Source organism: Apostichopus japonicus, chromosome 8, assembly GCF_037975245.1.
Source record: "Apostichopus japonicus isolate 1M-3 chromosome 8, ASM3797524v1, whole genome shotgun sequence".
Classification (NCBI taxonomy): Eukaryota; Metazoa; Echinodermata; class Holothuroidea; order Aspidochirotida; family Stichopodidae; genus Apostichopus; species Apostichopus japonicus.
The window spans coordinates 27,774,887-27,795,306 of record NC_092568.1 but is presented as its reverse complement, the minus strand read 5'-3'; the positions used below and the strand labels follow the sequence as shown (position 1 = coordinate 27,795,306).

The 20,420-nt window shown below is 37.4% G+C and overlaps 1 protein-coding gene across 2 annotated transcripts; it reads right to left on the bottom strand.

Annotated features, from left to right (window-relative positions):
- Positions 1 to 701: 701 nt before the first annotated feature.
- On the bottom strand, positions 702 to 19,174 carry LOC139971398 (3-oxoacyl-[acyl-carrier-protein] synthase, mitochondrial-like). 2 transcript variants are annotated; one of them, XR_011794373.1, is made up of 13 exons: positions 19,025 to 19,174; positions 16,176 to 16,292; positions 13,043 to 13,107; positions 11,700 to 11,807; positions 11,001 to 11,072; positions 10,057 to 10,143; positions 9,401 to 9,552; positions 8,667 to 8,781; positions 7,885 to 7,951; positions 7,170 to 7,307; positions 5,576 to 5,724; positions 4,785 to 5,009; positions 702 to 1,091 (listed from the first exon to the last, which is right to left on the bottom strand). XR_011794373.1 is itself a non-coding variant. In XM_071977774.1 (12 exons), the coding sequence occupies exons 1-12, from the start codon at positions 19,167 to 19,169 to the stop codon at positions 4,839 to 4,841; spliced, it is 1,386 nt and encodes a 461-aa protein (XP_071833875.1). In that variant the 5' UTR covers positions 19,170 to 19,174; the 3' UTR covers positions 1,861 to 4,838. The 2 variants fall into 2 exon arrangements, 1 of the variants encoding a protein (XP_071833875.1); XM_071977774.1 differs by lacking the exon at positions 702 to 1,091 and having other exon boundaries at positions 1,861 to 5,009.
- Positions 19,175 to 20,420: the final 1,246 nt, after the last annotated feature.

Here is a 20,420-nt window from a genome sequence, read left to right as displayed (position 1 = left end):
GTAGAATGTATTCCACTTAAGTGAAATGTATTCGACTTAAGTCTAATTGCGAGGTAAATGTTAAAGGGCTTGCCATATGCACGACCTCTAGCATCACTAATACACAGCCCGATCACTAGACTCGTTATCTATCGATGAAGTGGTGTGTTGCCGGATTTTGTCAAGGTTTGGTACTACGGGCGAAGGTTATTGTTTAAGTTTTGTAACCCATCGGGAAGTGATAAGAGGGGTGGGGCGTAGGGGTTGTGGGGTGTGGGTGGTGGGGCATTTTCACGCAGATTGGAACAATCTCAAGAAGTGATAGGTGCATCCGCCTGCCCCCCCCCCCACGCACTACATGATATTCACAGGAGATGTGCTCAATTCTCCAATCACATGCGGAATTTATTTTTAGATTCACTGTATGAGTTACGGATCATATAGATCCTGGTCTAATACCGAAACGCATCGTGTTCCCGACGACTCGGTCGAGTTCCAGACCAGCCACAGTTGGTTTCATAGCACAATTGTACAATTGTTTATATATATATATATATATATATATATATGTATATATATATATATATATTCGATATATATATATATTCGATATATATATATATTCGATATATATATATATATATATATATATATATATATAAATATATATATATATATATATATATATATATATATATATATATATATATATATACCGAATCACTTTCCGATTCTTCTTCAACTTTAGTCCTATTTCTAAACCCTTCGGTGGAAACTTCCATCAGCTTGTCATTTTGGATCGATGAAGCGTTCGGCACGTCGCTACCAGAATTGGAACCAACTTTTTTGTCTTCTTCTGCCTTCAGGAGGTTATCGGTCTGGTAAGCCTTTCCTGATCTGGTAAGAGTTAGACTGTACTTAACTCGGAGGTGAGATGGAGGCTTTCATGTCCATAATGAGACTAGAGTAGGGATCTGAATCAGCTACAGGGGCTTGGGATTCCAATTTATTGTCTCTGTCTGATGTTTCGTCATCTTCCCAAGTGTCTTCCAAATTTAAGTCTTCTGGAGGTCTCTCGGTGAGCAGTTCCATGGTGGACACCATAGGTGGTTCTGTCCATAAAAGAGTATGAAAGAAAATTACTAGATAGGAATACACAAGCCATGTAGACGTAAGAACTCTGCATAAAGTGTAGATCATGCATGTTACATTTGAAGACTCGAATGAGTCAACGATAGCCAGTAATTTTAAGCAGTGGCGTAGGAAGGTACTTTTGAGTGGGGGGGCTGAAGACCGATGGCCGACCTGGGGGAGGGGTCTAAGGGGATGGGTGTCCCCCTCCCCTTTGGATTTTTTGGGCATTTCCAGGTGGCCTCAGATGCAATTTGGTGCAATATAGCACACTTCAACACCCACTCCATTTTTTAAAAAGTTTTGCATTTTCACCTGGCCTTAGATGCAATTTGGTGCTCCAAATGAGATTTTTTTCTCATTTGGAAATGAAAAGGGGTTTTCTGACTTGCCAAGCGGGGGGGGCGGAATGATACTTCCGCCCCCCATATTTTTCACTGGGGGGGCTGGCGCCTCCAGCCCCCCCGGTTCCTACGCCCTTGATTTTAAGGGCGAAAATGGATTGCTTTTGGTGATAGGAGGGGGTGGGGGATTAACACTTTCTTGGTGGGAGGGAGTCAGAGCCACAGACAGAGATCTAAGAACATTTAATGATTTCCCTAACTTATGTAATGTCAGAAATGTCAATTTTTTTATTATTATTTATAACCCATCTACTAGTGAAATGTCTAGTATTGTTGTATCAACTACAGTAGTTACAGAATATTATTATAAAATGTAAAAAAAAAATGTAAAAGTTTTTGATTGCAATAGATTTACAAGCTATATTACAATGGAAAGACATGAAGGAAAAATTCATAAAAAAGATGACTTTAGAAACAAAGTTTAACAAACCTCAGTTAATTTGTTGTGAATGGTTGAAAAACAGTGCTATCAGACCAGGCTAGATTTTTTATGCCACTTTTAATTTGTACGGGAACGACCCATTAATTTGCCGAGGTTCATCGGTTTAGAGTGACAAGACTATTTAGTCTAATACTTTATCCATTTAGCTGAGTTCCTCAGATCCAGCACAAAATCACAAAAAGATATTTACCTGTCTCAAATGACATGTTTACAGTGGTAGTACAAATTTGTCAACTTTTGGATAGAAAGATGGTGTTTAATTTTCTTTCAATGGGTGCAAGGGTGTTGTTGTTTTAATATCAAGTTAAAGGAACATGCTTTGGTTGAGTGAGAATTTATGTAAAGCAATGGGTTAACAAAACTTAACATTAACATTAAAGCCTGTTCTAGAAGAGCTGATAACATCATCAAGTTAGCCTTTAAAAGAACATATCGGAGGTTTAGCATATTTTAACAGTGAATAGCTTGGAACTGGATCAGCAGTGTGTGAGTGTAAAATCTCAAATTTAGTTTAGTTTAGTTTAGTAGAAAAAAGGATCAGGAGAGACACTTAAGTCCCCATCAAGGACCCTATAGGAGAGGGAAAAAACTGAAGACACAAACACTCAGACCCGATTACAATGCTTAAAGTGCTTGTCCAAAGCATTCTTAAACCCATTGACACTACTTGCAAGTACAACTATCTCAGGCAAACTATTCCACTCATTCACAACCCTATTAGAAAAAAAGTTATGCCGAATATTAATCCTACTATGCGACTTTTGAAGTTTAAGACAATGACCTCTTGTACAACTATTGTTTGCCAACATGAAAAAGTCAGTAAAGGATAAATTGTCAAAACCATACACAATCTTGAAAACCTGGACAAGTCCCCACGTAACCTCCTAAGCTCCAGTGTGGTGAGATTCAACAGTTGTAACCGCCTATAATAAGGAACCCTCTTTAAGGAACTAATCATCCTAGTAGCCCTCTTCTGGACATTTTCAAGTACTTCCTTATTCTTAGCAAAGTAAGGGTTCCAAGCCTGCACAGCATACTCCAGATGAGGCCTAACCAACTGCTTATAAAGCCTAACTACGATGTCCTCTTTCAGAAAACTGAAGTTCCTCTTGATCATACCCAAAACCCTATTACCTCTTTTAGCAGCTTCAAGACAATATTTAGAAGGTTGCAGAGATGAGTCAATGTAGATACCTAGGTCTCTTTCACAGAGACCTCCTCTAAATCCACACCATTAAGATTGTATGTAAACTTTTGGTTACTACTTCCAATGTGCATTACCTTACATTTATCAATATTAAAAAGCATTTGCCACCCCTGAGACCAGGAAAAAACCTGATCCAAATCCATTTGAAACTTCTCATAATAGCTTTTGGAAGAGACCTCAGAATACAATTTAGTGTCATCAGCAAACTTCTTAGCTTTACACAAAATATCTCAGTCGAATTCACACCAATGTGTCAAAGGATGGATCATTCTTATCGTAATGGTGTAGATTTGATATTTTTACGGATTTAAATATAAAATCATAGCCCTGCCCTTGTGAATGTAAATATGTTGCAATTACCATCAATTCTGTTTTAGCGCAATTTGTCTCAGATTATTTCACCTTCAAATTGTCCTGGATGTGAAAAAGTTCCAGGACACTGGACACTTAATAGGCATTAATTAATGGAAAATAGCATTCCAGTAACATTGACATGAACAACAACAAAAAACCAAAATGACATTTTATTCTCTTGCTCTCTCTCAATCACATTCATTGTGTTCTTCTCGTCTAAAAAAACTTCAATAGAGCATAAAGCTTATTAGAAAAAAAGTTCAATGTAACCAGTTGATACGAATGTCATCACGGTGTTTTAATGTAATTTCTAAGTAGACATTCGGCATATGGTATATTCACTCAAACCTACACATCTCTCCCCCATCAGTTATTAACACAGTTTCCTACATTTTGTATGGTTTGACAATTTATCCTTCACTGACTTTTTCATGTTTGCTAATAGTAGTTGTACCAAAGGTCATTGACGTTAACTCCAAAAGTTACAAAGTAGAATTAATATTCAGCATAACTTTTTTTTCTAATAGGGTTGTGAATGAGTGGAACGGTTTGCCTGAGAAAGTTGTACTTGCAAGAAGTAAAAATGGATTAAAGAAAACTTTTGGACAAGCACTTTAAGCATTGTAATCGGGTCTAAGTGTTTGTGTTTTCTGTGTTTTTTCTCTCCTATAGGGTTCTTGATGGGGACTTAAGTGTCCCTCCTGATCCTTTTTCTACTAACCTTAACTAGCCAAATATGCTGTTCAATTCAGGAGTAAGGACTGGAAAGGTAACTATATACGTAATATGTCTGACAATGATATGCAGCTCAATGCATAGTAAAGCCTTTAATATTGCTGCAGTAGCGACCGAATATGAAACACTGTTTAAGACACAGGATTATATGTAAAATGTTGCACTTACACAACATCACAAAGTACACTTTGAACAATTCAAATTTAAAGGCCTTATACATGTCAAAACAACAATTTTAACATATGCATGCACAATTATATTCATGAATAAGCAGATGCTAATTGAGACTACAAGAACATCCAAAAATTCTGCTTTAACTGGTTTGTAAATTTGATAACAAAAACGTAAAAAGTGGTAAATTTGACATATCAAAGGATGATATCATCAGTCATCTTCCCATTTGACTTCTTTAAATCTCATATTAATAAAATTTAAATAGTCATAGCTGTAATCATTCCTTTAATTGGATATTACTTTTCATCGAACATCGATATTTCATCACGACAGATCAAGAATTAACATCTTAAATTGCCTTCGTCTGTTCTTTCCCTTGTCCATCAAAGACATGAACAATCATAGACCACTGTCATCTGACGCTTCCAATGCATAAAGAGGCATTGGTACCGCCAAACCCAAAAGAGTTTGTGAGTCCAATCTGTCTACCATCTCCCAGCCAAACCTGAGATTTATTAGGCACATAATTCAGATCAAATTCATCGTCTGTCTCTTCTAGATTAATTGTTGGAGGCAGCTGACCCTGGAAGAGAGGAAAATTGGAGATGAAAATAAAAAAATACTTTAGGGAGGAGTAGAAATAGTTTAAATAACTTCACAGTGGTACTAAAGATTACGTATGTATGTATGTATGTATGTATGTGTGTATGTATGTATGTATGTATGTATGTATGTATGTATGTGTGTATGTATGTATGTATGTATGTATGTATGTATGTATGTATGTATGTATGTATGTATGTATGTATGTATGTATGTATGTATGTATGTATGTATGTATGTATGTATGTATGTAGTTTAGATCCTCCTGCAAGCAGGAACTCGCGAAGAAGCCATCCGCAAGCTGACCGAAGTCAGTCTCTTACATTCATATTTAATGTCCATGATTATGAATTGTCAATTGTCAACAACTCTGTAACTGGACGACATAAATTAATCTTTGAGTGACTCGAACTCGGGATCTTATGATTGAAAGGCACCGGCGCTAACCACTGAGCTAACACTCCAACCAGCAATCGATGCTCAATGTGAAGTGTAGATTTAAATTATATTTTAACACGGAAGATAATTAAGCTTATTATCACTTACATGTTGACATGCTAGTACAGTGAATATTGCTTCTAATGCTCCAGCAGCACCTAACAGATGACCCGTCGCTCCTTTGGTGGAAGACACAGCCAGGTTGTTGGCATGGGAACCAAAGACAGACTTGATTGCCTGATTCTCAATTTCATCGCCTGTAGGAGAAGTGATGAAATACTTGTTTATCACCCAGTGCCACATTAACAACCTCTGGTGATCCTACAGCACCATATTCTTTCCACATCCCCATTAAAGTGTGAATGCACAACCCAAAACCAGAAGTCTTTCTTGGCAGTGTTCACAGCAGTCTGTGACCTCTGGGGGATGCTTCACCTTTCAAGCCCCTTGAATTTGGGGGGCCTTAAGCACTGATCTGATCTTCCCATTGCATAATCTGGTACTGATCATACCCATTTGTACCATATTTTGACAGTTACCTGTCACAAATAATCAGCATGGCAAATTACACCTCAACAATTACCATGTGGCAGCCACTTTCTCCTTCTGTTAAATCTGCTCAGATACCTCATTCTTTTAGAAGAGATCAACAGTCATTTGGGTTCATTGGGTTAAAATTTTAAGCAATTATTTGTGAGCTACTCTTCTTCCTGGCCATCTCTTGTGAATTTGTTCTTTTGCTGATTGCGTTCTATCCCTTTCTTATTTCTTATTTCCTTTTTATTACTTTTCAGCTTATTCTCTGTCCTGTTTCTTTCTTTCCTTATATTTTGTAAATATCTTTTGTTGAATTGAGATTCTTATCATTCTTCACTATTTTTTTTTTGGTTCTATGGTCACTAGCCTTATTAACAGAATCACTATTTTCATACTATGTTATTTTATTACTGTGCCGTATGTTATGTTGTTTTTTTTCTGTACAATAATATGAGATATAAATCTGAATGCAATTGTTAATGAACATGTTCTGGTCAATTTGTTTAGTATCCAGAGTTATAATCTTTCTCATCTGGTAATTCACAAAATCACCAAAAATTAATCTGCAAATGTAAAATGTCCCTTAAAAATGTATGACAACTTATTACGGTACCATCGGGAGCAATACATATACAGTTAATGTTTCAAACTCTATAACCAATCATTGCCCCATTGGTTGCATAAAAAACTTAGTCTCTCATTAGAGTACTAGCAAATTTTCCAGGAAATGAATTGGACTTCTCAAATCTGTTAAATTTAATGGAGTACTTCAAAATATTAAGAAATCCATTCACCAAGTGCAGCCACTGGTTAAAGCAGTAAACAGTTTGGAGGGCAGGACAGGAGGGAAGAACTACTACTTGCAGCAAGCAAACAGGAAATTTGATCAAATAAAGGGCACAACTCTCTTTCCAACCAAACTACCCTAACTCAGTGCTGTGATTCTCTCCAACCCAATAACCCCATCCCCCCTCCATCTTTGTGATGTGATCAGATCTTGATGTTAACAATTGCAATGAATTTTAAACTTACTTAAACATTTCTAATATATTTGACATTTATTAATGACTACTCCCTTTAAATGGTAAACATCAAACTGGAATGTAACTGCTGTTTCATTGGGTGTCAAACCCACTACCTGAATGTTACAATACTTTCACCTTACCTAGAGGTGTTGAAGTTGCATGAGCATTAACATATCCAACATCCTCAACTCTGACACGTGCATCCCTCAGGGCAGCCTTCATGCATCGTTGTGCACCGAATCCATCTCCCCTAGGGGCGGTGATGTGACTGGCATCACCTGTCATTGGATGGGAAAAAGTTTAATTTACAAAACTAGCAGAGCTTGGGACAGTAGTAACTAGACTTCACAGGACAATGTATCATAGGTTAACTCATTTGTTTACATTAAATGTAAAGTTGTAAGTGGTAAACCAATGTAGAACATGAAATATGGTCCTTTATTTACTGGTACCATTAGCATTGAATTTCCAGCATCTGCATATATCAAACTAGACTTTTACAGGGAGAATACTGAAAATGAGTACTTTAGTTCTCAAAAGAAACAAGAAAACACATATAACAATAATTGTGCAATAAATTAATATACATGTGACCATCAAATAAATTTGTAAATATTCCAATAGAAAAAAGGAACCAGTAAAATTCTTTTGTACAAAAAATGGCAAAGTTGTAGATGAGTCTTTTGAGAAACTAAAGCTTTGTTGATATTAGACTCCCTTGTGATTTTGATTTTTTTATGTTTCTAGCAAAATATCCCATTTTCCTTGTTTATTCTGTTTGATTCACAGCACTTTGTTATCATCTATTATTCTAACAAGATTCCTTTTATTGCTACAAATGTTGTTCAACCTCACCTGAAAGACCGTAGCCGAGTATCTCTGCTAGAATGTTTGCCCCTCTACTCTCCGCATGATTCCACTCCTAAGTGAGAGAAAACATGACAAGTGTTAGCTTTAAAGAGTCAGATAAGAAAGGAAATTATCAATTTAAAGTTTACAAATTGATTGTTTATTTGTATCAATGGCTTTCCTATACCTGACATTCCAACACTCAGAGTCTTACTGGGCTTTACAATAGTTTGTAAAATCTCCTGGTTTCAGGTACCAACCCCCTGGGTTTTGTCTTTTCAAATCTCTCCAGATTTACAAATTTAGGGGTTGACAGGTCTGTCAAATAACTTTCAATGGTTAAACTGTCAAACCAAGACACACAAGCTGTGAACAATTCAGCACATTGCTGTCTGAGCATTACACAGCACCACATCTATGGGTCCTTTATAGAGTATCCCAAAGGATGCAGCCACAATCCAGTGCACACAACTATATACACAAGCTATATACATAAGTCCCTGTTTATACACCTGGTTGCTAAGAGGCAATTGAGCTAAAGTGCCTTGTACAAGTAAACAATACTTTGATCTAATCGATCGTGGAATCCTGCCACTAAGCAACATCCATCCTCTGCTTCCCCACCCCCACCCCCACTATAAACTGTCCCTACCCTTGATCTTGCAGACACACCTACTACTAGTAGCTAAAATAAATCCATATTTCAACAGGCAAATTGTTGACTGACAATTGTAACCATCTAAATATGTCTATTTTTGATTGATCAGATCAACCTTAGCAGACCAAACCTCTAATATGAGAACTGCTGCCCCTTCAGCCATCACAAAACCATCTCTCCTTGCATCAAAAGGTCTGGAAGATTCTTGTGGTCTGTCATTATACTTGGTGCTGAGAGCACGTGCCCTGGGAAATATAAATGATAAGGGATCAAAGTTTTTGACCAAGGATCCTAAATGTCTACTCAGAGGGCAGCACATTTGTATTCTTTGCTGTCACATGTTTTTATATGTTAATCATCCAAAGAGCTGTTAAATATAGTTTACTGTAGAAGATTACTATAACATCCTAACATATGGGCACAACAAGTATATTCATAAATTCCATCGAATCTGTTTCCTTATTTCAGCATTTACTTCTGAGAATATAAAGACAGTTATTGTCTAGCTGAAACATTTTCTAAGGCATGCCACACAGACAAAACTGTGATAAATAATAAATTATTATTTGATCCTTAACCATGATATGAATACATTGTTATTATCATGTAACACTTTCACTTAGTCAATTTTTTTCTGACAAAATAATAACAATATTTATGAATAGTTAAGGATAAAATTTGTTGGTAAAACAGATCACTTGTGAAGATATAACTATTTAACAGGTTTCAGCAAAGAAAAAGATGTTTTGCCATCTTCACATTTCTATCTGTTAGATTTTGTTTTCTTCCTTTTGACAGATACAGAAGAAGAAAAATCTGATACTAGTCTTGAGGAAAAAAACAATCACTTGCATTTCTTAATACCTTGAAAAGCCTGCCATCGCTACCGGACATATGCAGGCCTCCGCTCCTCCTGCTACCATGACTTTGGCATCACCATTACGGATAAACCTCATGGCATCACCAACTGCGTGACAGCCTGTGGTGCATGCAGTCGACACACAGTGGTTAGGTCCCTATGAGTAAAGGAATAAAAAAACAGTTAGAGAAAACTTCCAGATACTACCAGTGGTGTTAGCAGATGGGTCTCACCTGGTGGGGGTGCATGGAAGGAGCAGCTACGTTATGTAGAGGGGCAAGAGTTCTCATATAGGTCATGACAGATGTGTACATAACAGATCTATGAGATATATAGTTTACATAGTAATCTGGTGGGGAAGGGGCCCTGTTGAGGAGGGAGAGGAGTAGTACCATCGTGGAGAGGTAAGGGCGATGGGTACAACCTCTACCTGTCGATTTTGTATTATAGCAAAAATTGGCAACAAGTAATACGTGTCTTATTTTTTCTAAACGAAAACAGAAGATTTAATGAAGGGAGACATTCGATACATCTCAATCATGGATTCTTTATAGATCTGAATAGGAAAGAGGCCAAATAACCACATGGCAGAGCACAGCAGAAGGGATTATTTGATTGTCCCCTTCTGATTCCTTCCTTTCTCTGTGTACATCACTCTTACCTGGAAGCCATACCTGATGCCAATGTGTCCAGCTGTGAGATTAGGTAAGATCCTTGGCACAAAGAAAGGACTGACTTTGCGGTACCCCTGTAGACAAATGGAAAACAAAAGGTTATATTAAAGGATGTCACTGGTTCTTTAAACTACTGTCACTGGTAATGATACAGTGACTTAATGGGGGACACTAATTGGTATCATGGAGAGAGAAGATGAGAATAAAGTCTTTTCTTTCTGCACTATGTGCTGAACTTATTGTCACAGGTAATGATGATACAGTAATCTATAAAGAAATACAGACCTTGTCAGGGATGGCATAAAGGGGGGTGGGGGAGAGAACAAGAGAATGTCTCAACTTTTTGCAGGCTATGCTGCAAAAATGACTGCAGTTCTATAAGTTTATACAAACCAAAATGTCTCCCACAAGAAAAACCTGCAAATCCTTCCTTGTTCCCTTACACATGCTGATCCATTCAAGTTCTATCACATTGTAATGTGTGATTGAATTAATGTTGGCGTCAACTGTGCGTGTGACGGTGTTAACAATGTTTATGCGTGTGTCGGTTGTGCGTGTTGCTTGGGATGTGTGTGGTGCATGATTTGTTTGAATGGTGCGTGTTGCGCATGTTTTCTTTAAATAGGGTTTGGAACGGATTAGGAGGCAGTTATTACTTAGAGTATATAAAGACAAGACGTGTCCTGTTATATTGGTATTACTTTGTTTGTAAAGATAAGATATCTTGGTAAGACTACTTTGAAGTTTGGCAACAAATACACTTTGGCGTAGTGACAAATATTGCCCTCTGGTGACTGGAATCTTTATTTATTTGTTAAACACATAAACGTATAACTGACCAGTAAGTGTTGTTCACTGCATGTTCTAGATTGATGCAAATCAAAATCATTTTTTTTTCATTAAGGAAAATGGAACAAAACAGATGACTTACCTTTGTCTCTAGTGTTCTACCAGTGTCAACAATTTCCTGGAGTCCTGGTAAACTGACACCAACAGCCATACCCTACAAAACAGAATCATTATTATAACCAATTGGACAAGATATTTAAAGATTCTTTCAGGTTATCCCTTGGACAAAAAATTCTTATTGTATTTCTTGATGGTCCAAACAAATATTGATGCCGAAAAAAGGTAGCAAAAACAACAACCAAGGTGTATATGGCAGGAGAGCTGGGTTTGGTGAATAGAACACCAGCTTTGGGCCATTAAAATTTAACTTTGAGTGGATCAACGGCCTACTACTATTTTTTGTTTAATTTCAGTTCCTCCAAGGTGATAGGGCGATGCCAATCTACTATTTTGAAGGTACAGTATTTACTTACAATGCAATCTGTATATGATGTAAACAACAAGTCCTTCACCTGATGATCTCAAAAGCTTACGTGATTGTCCAAACAGAAATTTGGTCATCGCATACAATCGAAGTACTGGTCAAAAGCTTGCCCTAGAGATGGGCTAATTTAATTGAATTAAGACAGGTAAGAAAAAGCAACTAAAGAGTTTGCAGAACTACTCAGATTGAGTGCTTTTATTTTTTTCTCTCTTTTATATTGTTTATTTCTTCTATTTTATATTTTGATCTTTTTCTTTCTCATATTCAACATTTGTTCACTCAAAATCAATAGCTTACTGTGTCCAGTTTATCTTGATCTGATGTCGGTTTCCATTTGGCTTGACAGAGGGCTTCCTCTGAGGCAACAAGAGCGAACTGAGTCACATCTTCTGCTATCTTCAACTCCTACAGGATAAGTAAGAGCAAGAGATTTTCAGAATCTTCATCATCCTTCTTATAAACAGTTGTCTTTTTTACAATAACCAATTCCCACTCCACTCAAGAGTCACCCAGTTTATGACTTTGAAGTTCTGTAGTAAAACCTCGGCAGAGTGCTGTCTCCTGGTCCAAAGAGTTGCAATTAAAATACTGGTTGTTATCTGTATGCAATGTTAACAAGGCTAGATACACCTGGACAAATACATAATACATAATTCAGTGCTGGAAGTAAACAAAGGCTGTTGTATTTCTCCACGATAGCCTACAAAAGCACCCATCGTGGAAGGTCACAACGGCTGTCTTGCCCAAATTCTTTGGCTGTAATTTGGCAGCTGTGCCCTGTCACTTGAATGCAATTCCAAGTAGATAAATAAAACCATTTTACAAAATGAAGTCCACGAAATAAACTTCCACAAGATAAAGATCAGTTAATATCAAACTATGAGTCACATATATGTGTTTGCATACTTAGTGATTTTTACATTATGTTAGCAGAGTTAAAACATGATTGAACCAACCAATAGTATGTGTTATGTGTTCTGCTTCATATTCATAATATCACATAAAGCTAATACTGATGTTTCTTTGACTGTCCAGCAACATAATTGTTTTTGGCCTTGGTGCCCTACTACCAAACAATGTTTGACCTTGGTGCCCTATTTGATGACCTTGGGGCCCTCCCAAATTTATAACAAAGAGGCCCAATGGCCTTGCCCTGACCAAGCCTTACTTTCAGCCTTGTAACTAGGCTACACTAATAGCTGATAGTTTTTTGTGTTTTTTAAATAATCTGCCTGGATTAAAACTATTATCTCATAAATTTAGTAAGAAAGACTCTTTCCAAAGTTCAAGAAAACTGGGTTGTAAATAAATATGTTGTAGATACAATCAATCATTGTTACTTTATCATTTAAAGCCACATTTTTGAATAGCTAAGTTTATTTGCAATGACATTTGTTTCGTTGTTGCCTACCAAAAAAATATGCCTGTACATGTATAGGTTGAATATAAATATTTTAAAAAGTAGATAATTTGATGGTTTTGATATTGTAAATGGTGATATCAGGAGCTAAACTGGGGGCACCTACTAGTAACCCCCCCCCCAAAAAAAAAAAAAATGTGACTTAAGATTGTACTATCTCAGTTCAACAAAAGGCTAAATTGGGATAAATTTTACACACTTTCACTCATACTGTACTCACAGCTTTCGTAAGGTGACTCGGAGCATGAAACTGGCCGTCGCCCTCGCCCCTTGGAACCAATCCAGCTGTTGGTAAGCATCAAATAATATTGATAAAAGCACATTAAATATAATCGAATAACAAATGCAGATTAAAAATGTAAATATAACAATTACGTTTATAAACCACACCAAGCAATATTGGGTACAGAAATATTTTACTGTCCAGATGAATGATATCGAACGGATTAGTCATGCTCATTTTGCTGAGAGCATATATGTAGATCTAAGGTAATACTGATAAAACCATTATTGATTAATTGATTGATTGATTTATTTTATTTCATCACGTGAATATATATAATGTGATAGGAAGTCCTCTAAAAAACCTTCAGATGGCTTAACAAAGTAGAGGACTACCTGTAAAGAAAAGGAAAAAGAAAACAAAATATATAAGAAAAAATGAACATGTTCAATTAATAAGATGCAATAATTTTTTGAATAAAGTTTCTTCTGAATGATTTTGCAGAAGGTTTATTTGTAATATTGTCTGATAGAGAATTCCATGTTTTGATTGTACGTGCCCTTAGTGATAACATCCCCATTGTAGAATTATATCTGTTATAATGTGCATTGCCTGAAAATCTGGTATTGTAATGATGAACATCACTGTTACTTATTAAGTAGTCATTAAAAGCATTTGGTAACAGTCCATTCCATGCCTTATAAGCAAATGTAGCAAATGTAGCAAGATTAACCCGAATAATGTCATCAGTTTTTAACAACCTAGAATGATTTGTGTGGTCCCGTGGTTTGGCATGTGCTATATGGCGGACTGCTCTCTTCTGCGTAATATAAATGGGATTCAGATTGGTGTATCTAGTACCAGACCATATGTTACAACAATACGTAATATGTGGCAGGACTAATGTCTGGTAGAGAATCTTTAATATGTGTTGTAGCAGATAATGCTTAAGCTTAGCTAAAACACCAGTGTTTTTTGCAACTTTTTTACAGACAGTTGTAATGTCTTCACACCATTTAAGTTTATGATCTATATAAACGCCTAAAAATCTAGTGCTTTTGACTTGTTGTAGTCGTTGACCGCCCATAGTTATATCAGCATTCCATGTAAAATTGTAAGAAGTATTAACCAGAATGCAAAATGCATTGAGGTTTCGATAACTTCAATGCACTAGACTTCTGCTTGTTAGTATAACCAGAACTAGCTGTTACAATAACACTATGGCATGCTAACACAGGTCAGTCTGTACGTGGTTATACACACCTCCATCAAAAACAGTAGGGTTCTTGTACTCAATGTTATGAATCCGCACACCAAGTATTACAAACCAAACCAAATCTCTAATAACTTCGCATATTAAGGTTGCAGAGGAGTCCACTTATGGACAATTTAGATTGGAATATGCCCACAAAACTTCAAAGAATCAACTTGAAAGAAGCTAATACAGGTCACTGGAGGTCAACCTGAGGTCAAAGGTCACCCAAATGCAGGTCTACTATTGTATTACAATAGCTTAACTCCCAACCTTAATGGACATTTGGTTCTCAAGTTATTGCAAAAATACTAGTTTTTGACCCCTGATTGACCTTTGTTGACATTGGATGACATGACTGTTATGTTTTGAAACAATCCCTTACCCCATTCACAACTAGTCCCAAATATCAACCTTGTCACACCCTGTCAATGGTAGTTTCACAAGTTATTGAGAAAAACTAGGCCAACATTACAGCCAACTCCATGGAGTGAAAGCAAATCTCAAGTTCACAGGTGCTTGACCTAGTTTCTCCTTGGCAGCTGGCCAAGAAATGTTTTGAAATTCGGGGTACCTGTGCAACTTACATCCAACCAGAACTACCAATGATCTACAAATATTTTCTAGAGAAGGCATGCTTTGCCATTCAAGTGCACTATTCCATCGAAATCACATCAACTCTTTAGCAAAATATCCATACGGATGAGTCACAAGTGTTGAAGTAGCTCTAGCACTTTTATATATCTATGGTCTGCAAGCAAGCCTTGGAAGACACTGTACATGTACTGTATGTAGATATGTACATAGCAATTCAGGACTTCTAGCGACACACTTAAGTCAATGGAGATATTGTCGCGAGTTCAGATTCAAATCTACGGATGCCCGTAAGATCATTTTCAATTGTCAGTAGGCTCTCCTATTCTTATGAGGCGAATCGCCCATGTCATATACTTATGGGCTGGACGATGGGAGATACTGTATATTATGAAAAGGTTTTTACAAGTTGACCCCTGGTGACCCTAAATGACCTTCGATATCCACCAAAAACGATAGGCTTTTTGTACTTAATGTGGTCAACCTACATACCAGAAATGAAATCAATCCAAGCTTTGCTTCTTGAGATATCATGTTTACAAGCTTTTCACTATTTGACCCCTGGTGACCCCAAGTGACCTTTGACCTAAACCAAAAACAATAGGCTTCTTGTACTCAATAAGATACTCCTATGTACCAAATATGAGAACTGTCCAAGCTTCCCTTCTTGAGATATCGTGTTTACAAGCTGGGCGTCACAAACGCACACACACACACACACACACACATACGCATGATTGCAAAGGTTACGATTATCATCGAAACCAAAAACTATATAGTTTGTTTTATCAATATTCAATGATAATTTGTTGCCAGCAAACCAGTCCCTGAACTTGTCTTTATTCAGTTGATACTTCAATATGAAATAAAGTACTCGATTGTGGTACGAAGAAGATATTTGTGTCGTCAGCAAACAAAACAACTTTAACTTTACCAAAAACTTTGGTAATGTCATTGACATAAAGGATGAAAAACAATGGACCAAGAATAGAGCCTTGTGGCACACCACATTGTATTCTCTACGGTATTCTCTCCGGTATTATCATCACTGATAACAAAACGTTTTTTGTCGAAAAATTTACATTGAGTAGAAATGTAAATATTGACAAACATGATTTCATACTGATTATAGACATGAATTCTGATTAAACACGATTTGCAAACTATCGAGGATACTAATAACTCAGTGACCAGTGAAAAGATTTGCCAAAGTTGTTTTGGCTACCCACAAAAGACATGAAAACGAAATAAATGGTTCAGTTCTTTCATCCTCAAACATCTTACCTACTTTACTTGGTATTCCTTCATATTTTTCTCCACTCAGCAATCCAATGCCACTCTTGCCTTGAAGTAATTTTGACCATACATTGCTGACACCAATCCCCAATGGTGTTACAACTCCTGGAAGATATAAATTATTCACAAGAGACTGTGATGGTATGAAAATAATGATTTCAGACAACAACAAAAAATGAACAAGTTCTGACAAGTTTGGTCATCTTCATAACATTCAGGTAAGTGATTACTTTGTAGTTTGTACTGTAATTGGACACTGTAAGTTATCAGTGTTAACCTACTGTAAATTGCAGACTACCCTGCATTTTTATCTTTTTAGCTGTGACCATCTGATCATGGTTTGGTAAGAGATGTCTGACATTCTCCCTGAAGTTCCACCAAGATCATAAAGCTTCTTATACCAGATAAAAACTTGTGCTGAAAGGGGGGGGGGGGGGTGTTGGAGGGGGGGCTTTGATTTAAGTCCTTGAGATCCTTTGTGATGATTTCCACTTCCAGGGTCTGGTTACTAATACTAGTTTAGTTTAGTTTAGTAGAAAAAAAGGATCAGGAGGGACACTCAAGTCCCCATCAAGGACCCTATAGAGAGAGAAAAGAAAAACTGAAGACACAACACTCAGACCCGATTACAATGCTTAAAGTGCTTGTCCAAAGCATTCTTAAACCCATTGACACTACTTGCAAGTAAAACTTTCTCAGGCAAACCATTCCACTCATTCACAACCCTATTAGAAAAAAAAGTTATGCTGAATATTAATCCTACTATGTGACTTATGGAGTTTAAGACAATAACCTCTGGTACAACTACTGTTAGCAAACATGAAAAAGTCGGTAAAGGATAAATTGTCGAAACCATACACAATCTTGAAAACCTGGATCAAGTCCCCACGTAACCTCCTAAGCTCTAGTGTGGTGAGATTCAACAGAACACTGCCTATACTAAGGAACACTCTTTAAGGAACTAATCATCCTAGTAGCCCTCCCCTGGACCTTTTCAAGTACTTCCTTATCCTTAGCAAAATATGGGTTCCAAGCCTACACAGCATTCTCCAGATGAGGCCTAACCAACTGCTTATAAAGCCTAACTACGATGTCCTCTTTCAGAAAACTGAACTTCCTCTTGATCATACCTAAAACCCTATTATATACCTCTTTTAGCAGCTTCAAGACAATGTTTAGAAGGTTGTAGAGATGAGTCAATGTAGATACCTAGGTCTCTTTCAACAGAGACCTACTGTAACTCCACACCGTTAAGATTGTATATAAACTTTTGGTTACTGTACTACCAATGTGCATTACATTGCATTTATCAATATTAAAAAGCATTTGCCACCCCTGAGACCGGGAAAAAACCTGATCCAAATCCATTTGAAACTTCTTATAATAGGTTTTGGAAGAGACCTCAGAATACAATTTGGTGTCATCAGCAAACTTTTTAGCTGTACATACACAAAATATCTCCGTCGATGTCATTTATATAGCAACAAACAACAAGGGACCCACTACAGACCATTGTGGAACCCCACTAGTAACGTCCTCAACGAGGTAAATGAATCTGGAGGATTCATGTCAATTGGGTGCGCGCGTACCATGTATGGAGGGTCATGTGACGTGTTCCAGGGTGGTACTATACTGATATTTCTCTGTAGCAGTTCGAGAACAGTGTTAGTGACTTCGTGAAAGATTGGTCGGTTCGGACATGGGAACTAACGGCATAAGAAGGTACTGGTACTTCAGGCCTACGAAATAGTGCTAATATGCTAACGTTCAACCTTATTCTCTTGAATGAAGGCAGGCTTTCTACATAATCTTACTTATTAATACAGCTATAGGGGCAAGCTTTGTCTCATATGGCCTAACGTTATTACTACACGCTATAAGTGAATGTAGAAATGGGAAATGTGGGGAAATGTTTAGTTCAGTGCAACTACGGAATTCTCCATGGAACAGAGCCTAATGCTGCTCGACGGGAATATAGCTATCGCGTTAGGCTACAGGCACGGTTATTGCTAGGTAACGGGTGTCGTCTGCTGCCCTAAGCACGCAAACACATTTACGTTCTAGTTGGGTGAAATCATCATGCGTAATAGGGAGAGTAGTATATTAGTACCACCCTGGAACACATCACATGACCCTCCATACATGGTACGCGCGTACTCACGTATTTACTGTGTGATAGTTTCTCCAGATTCATTTACCTCGTTGAACGTCCTGCCAAGAAGAAGCACAGCCTTTAATTACCACCCTCTGTTTCCTATTACCAAGCCAATTCTCGATCCAAGACAGTAAATTCCCGGTAGAAATACTAGATGATGGTAGGCCTATACTGTAAATTCGCTTTAGTAATAGCATTAAAGTTATTTTAAAAGATAACTGCGATCACGATCTATCATCTAGCTTACTTTGCTCGGTGGCTTAGTGCTTTCAATTCAGCTATGTGATTTCATCAATTAGTTGATCAGATTCCGCGGGAAATAGAAAATTTATACTTGTAAAGGTTGGGAGTCAAACTGCTCAAAGCAAGGAAAAATTTCCCTGACTCTGTGGAATAATCCATGAAAGTGTCTCAGATCACAAAATTGATGATGCCTTGTTTTGGCTGCATTTGTTTATGCTTTGTATATTGAAATTATGAATGAAAGTGGTTACAATTTGACTATTTGTGCAACTACATATGTATAACACAGTAACGCGAATTTAGGGAACACGCGAAGTTACAGTACCGTACACCATGCTATTACTACACAGCAATCTAAGTAGGCTAGACCTAGTCGCGAATCTAGTACATGCACAACTCTGTAACCTTCATAATTGAGATAATATGACAATCCACTTACCTATTCCTGTTACTCCAACCCTCACTCTACCACTTTCACTCACTATACCACTCGAGCTACCTTGGCTTCTAAATGGAATATTTAAAGTTCTTTTCGCGCTACAGAAGAGAAATATAGATGCAGGCCCGACTACGGTCTTCTTCATTTTCTTCCCTTGAAGTTCGAAAACCCCACATCAAGCAAATTCGGTCCAGTTTTCGTCACAGAGAAATGGTAATCGATCATTGGGTGCTATGGAGGTATTTGTTTAATTTTTTTGGATGGACTTAAAGTTACTTCACACATCTCGCTTCTACAACCGTCTAAATGACTGATATTCATAGCGAGATTTCAAATAAACAAATAGGAGAGTTTGTTTTCACAGTGAGTTTTTCAAACCAACTTGATTGAAAAGAGAAAGAGATGTCCTTGGCAATTATTATTTAGGCAAATACAAATAGCGCCACTAACTTTACAACAACATATTAATTTTCTATCAGGATGAATTTTCACGGGAAGGAACTGGATGAGTGGTAGAAAAAAAAAAAAAACTTGAATATGGTTAATATTTCAGCGAATGTCCGGTAAATATTCGCAGCTTTTGAACATCGACATTTCTGATACCCCAAATGTGGGATGCCGTTACAACCACATATATACTTACGTACACAGGAGGGCAGAGAGGGCTACTGCCCCACCACATGCACCGACATACCTCCTCTCACTTAGAAAAATGGGGGAAATTAGTACAAAGCCTACGTTTCTATTTGTTACTCGTCAACGAGGGATTTACTACACGGCAGTACTAAATCATTCAACTGGATCCATTGTATTAGCAGAAGAGTGTTTGGCAAACAAATAATCAATGTTCGTTTCATTCACTACACAATACATCTAATTTCCGATCTTATTTCTTTTCTTCTATAGAAAGTCACACACTCAAAACTTGGACAGTTTAAAGAAGGTAATACATATGACATGAAACGTTCGAAAATTCCATGTCTCATCTGGGCCACCGTAATTTCTACAATAATTAAATAATGCTTGTGAAGGCCCCAAAACACCTCGGTCCTCCTGTCCCTCGCATAATGTTTATAGCATACTACCCAAGTATGGAGTATAAACCAGCATGCACGGTCACGTGAAACCTCTCAGGTATTATGAGCATGACTAAATAACTCATTTAAAGCAGGAGAAACATGCTCATTTCAACTATCCGCGGGTTAACGTAACACAGTTTGGGCAAATGTTACCATTTTAAAATAACTAGATGTTAACCAAAACAGTCTCAGTACCGTGTTTTCATCGCAGGATAATGCACGAACGGGTGTATGGCGCAAGTAATGCACGAAGCCTCATAGAGTTACTGTCAAGGGCGTAGGAACCGGGGGGGCTGGGGGGCGCCAGCCCCCCAGTG

Coding starts and splice junctions, on each gene's coding strand:
- LOC139971398 (XM_071977774.1), bottom strand. CDS start 19,169: ATGAAGAAGACCGTAGTCGGGCCTGCATCTATATTTCTCTTCTGTAGC. Junction 9,553..10,056: donor GCATCAGGTATGGCTTCCAG/GTAAGAGTGATG, acceptor CTTTACTCATAG/GGACCTAACCACTGTGTGTC. Junction 5,010..5,575: donor CTGTACTAGCATGTCAACAT/GTAAGTGATAAT, acceptor CCTCTCTTCCAG/GGTCAGCTGCCTCCAACAAT.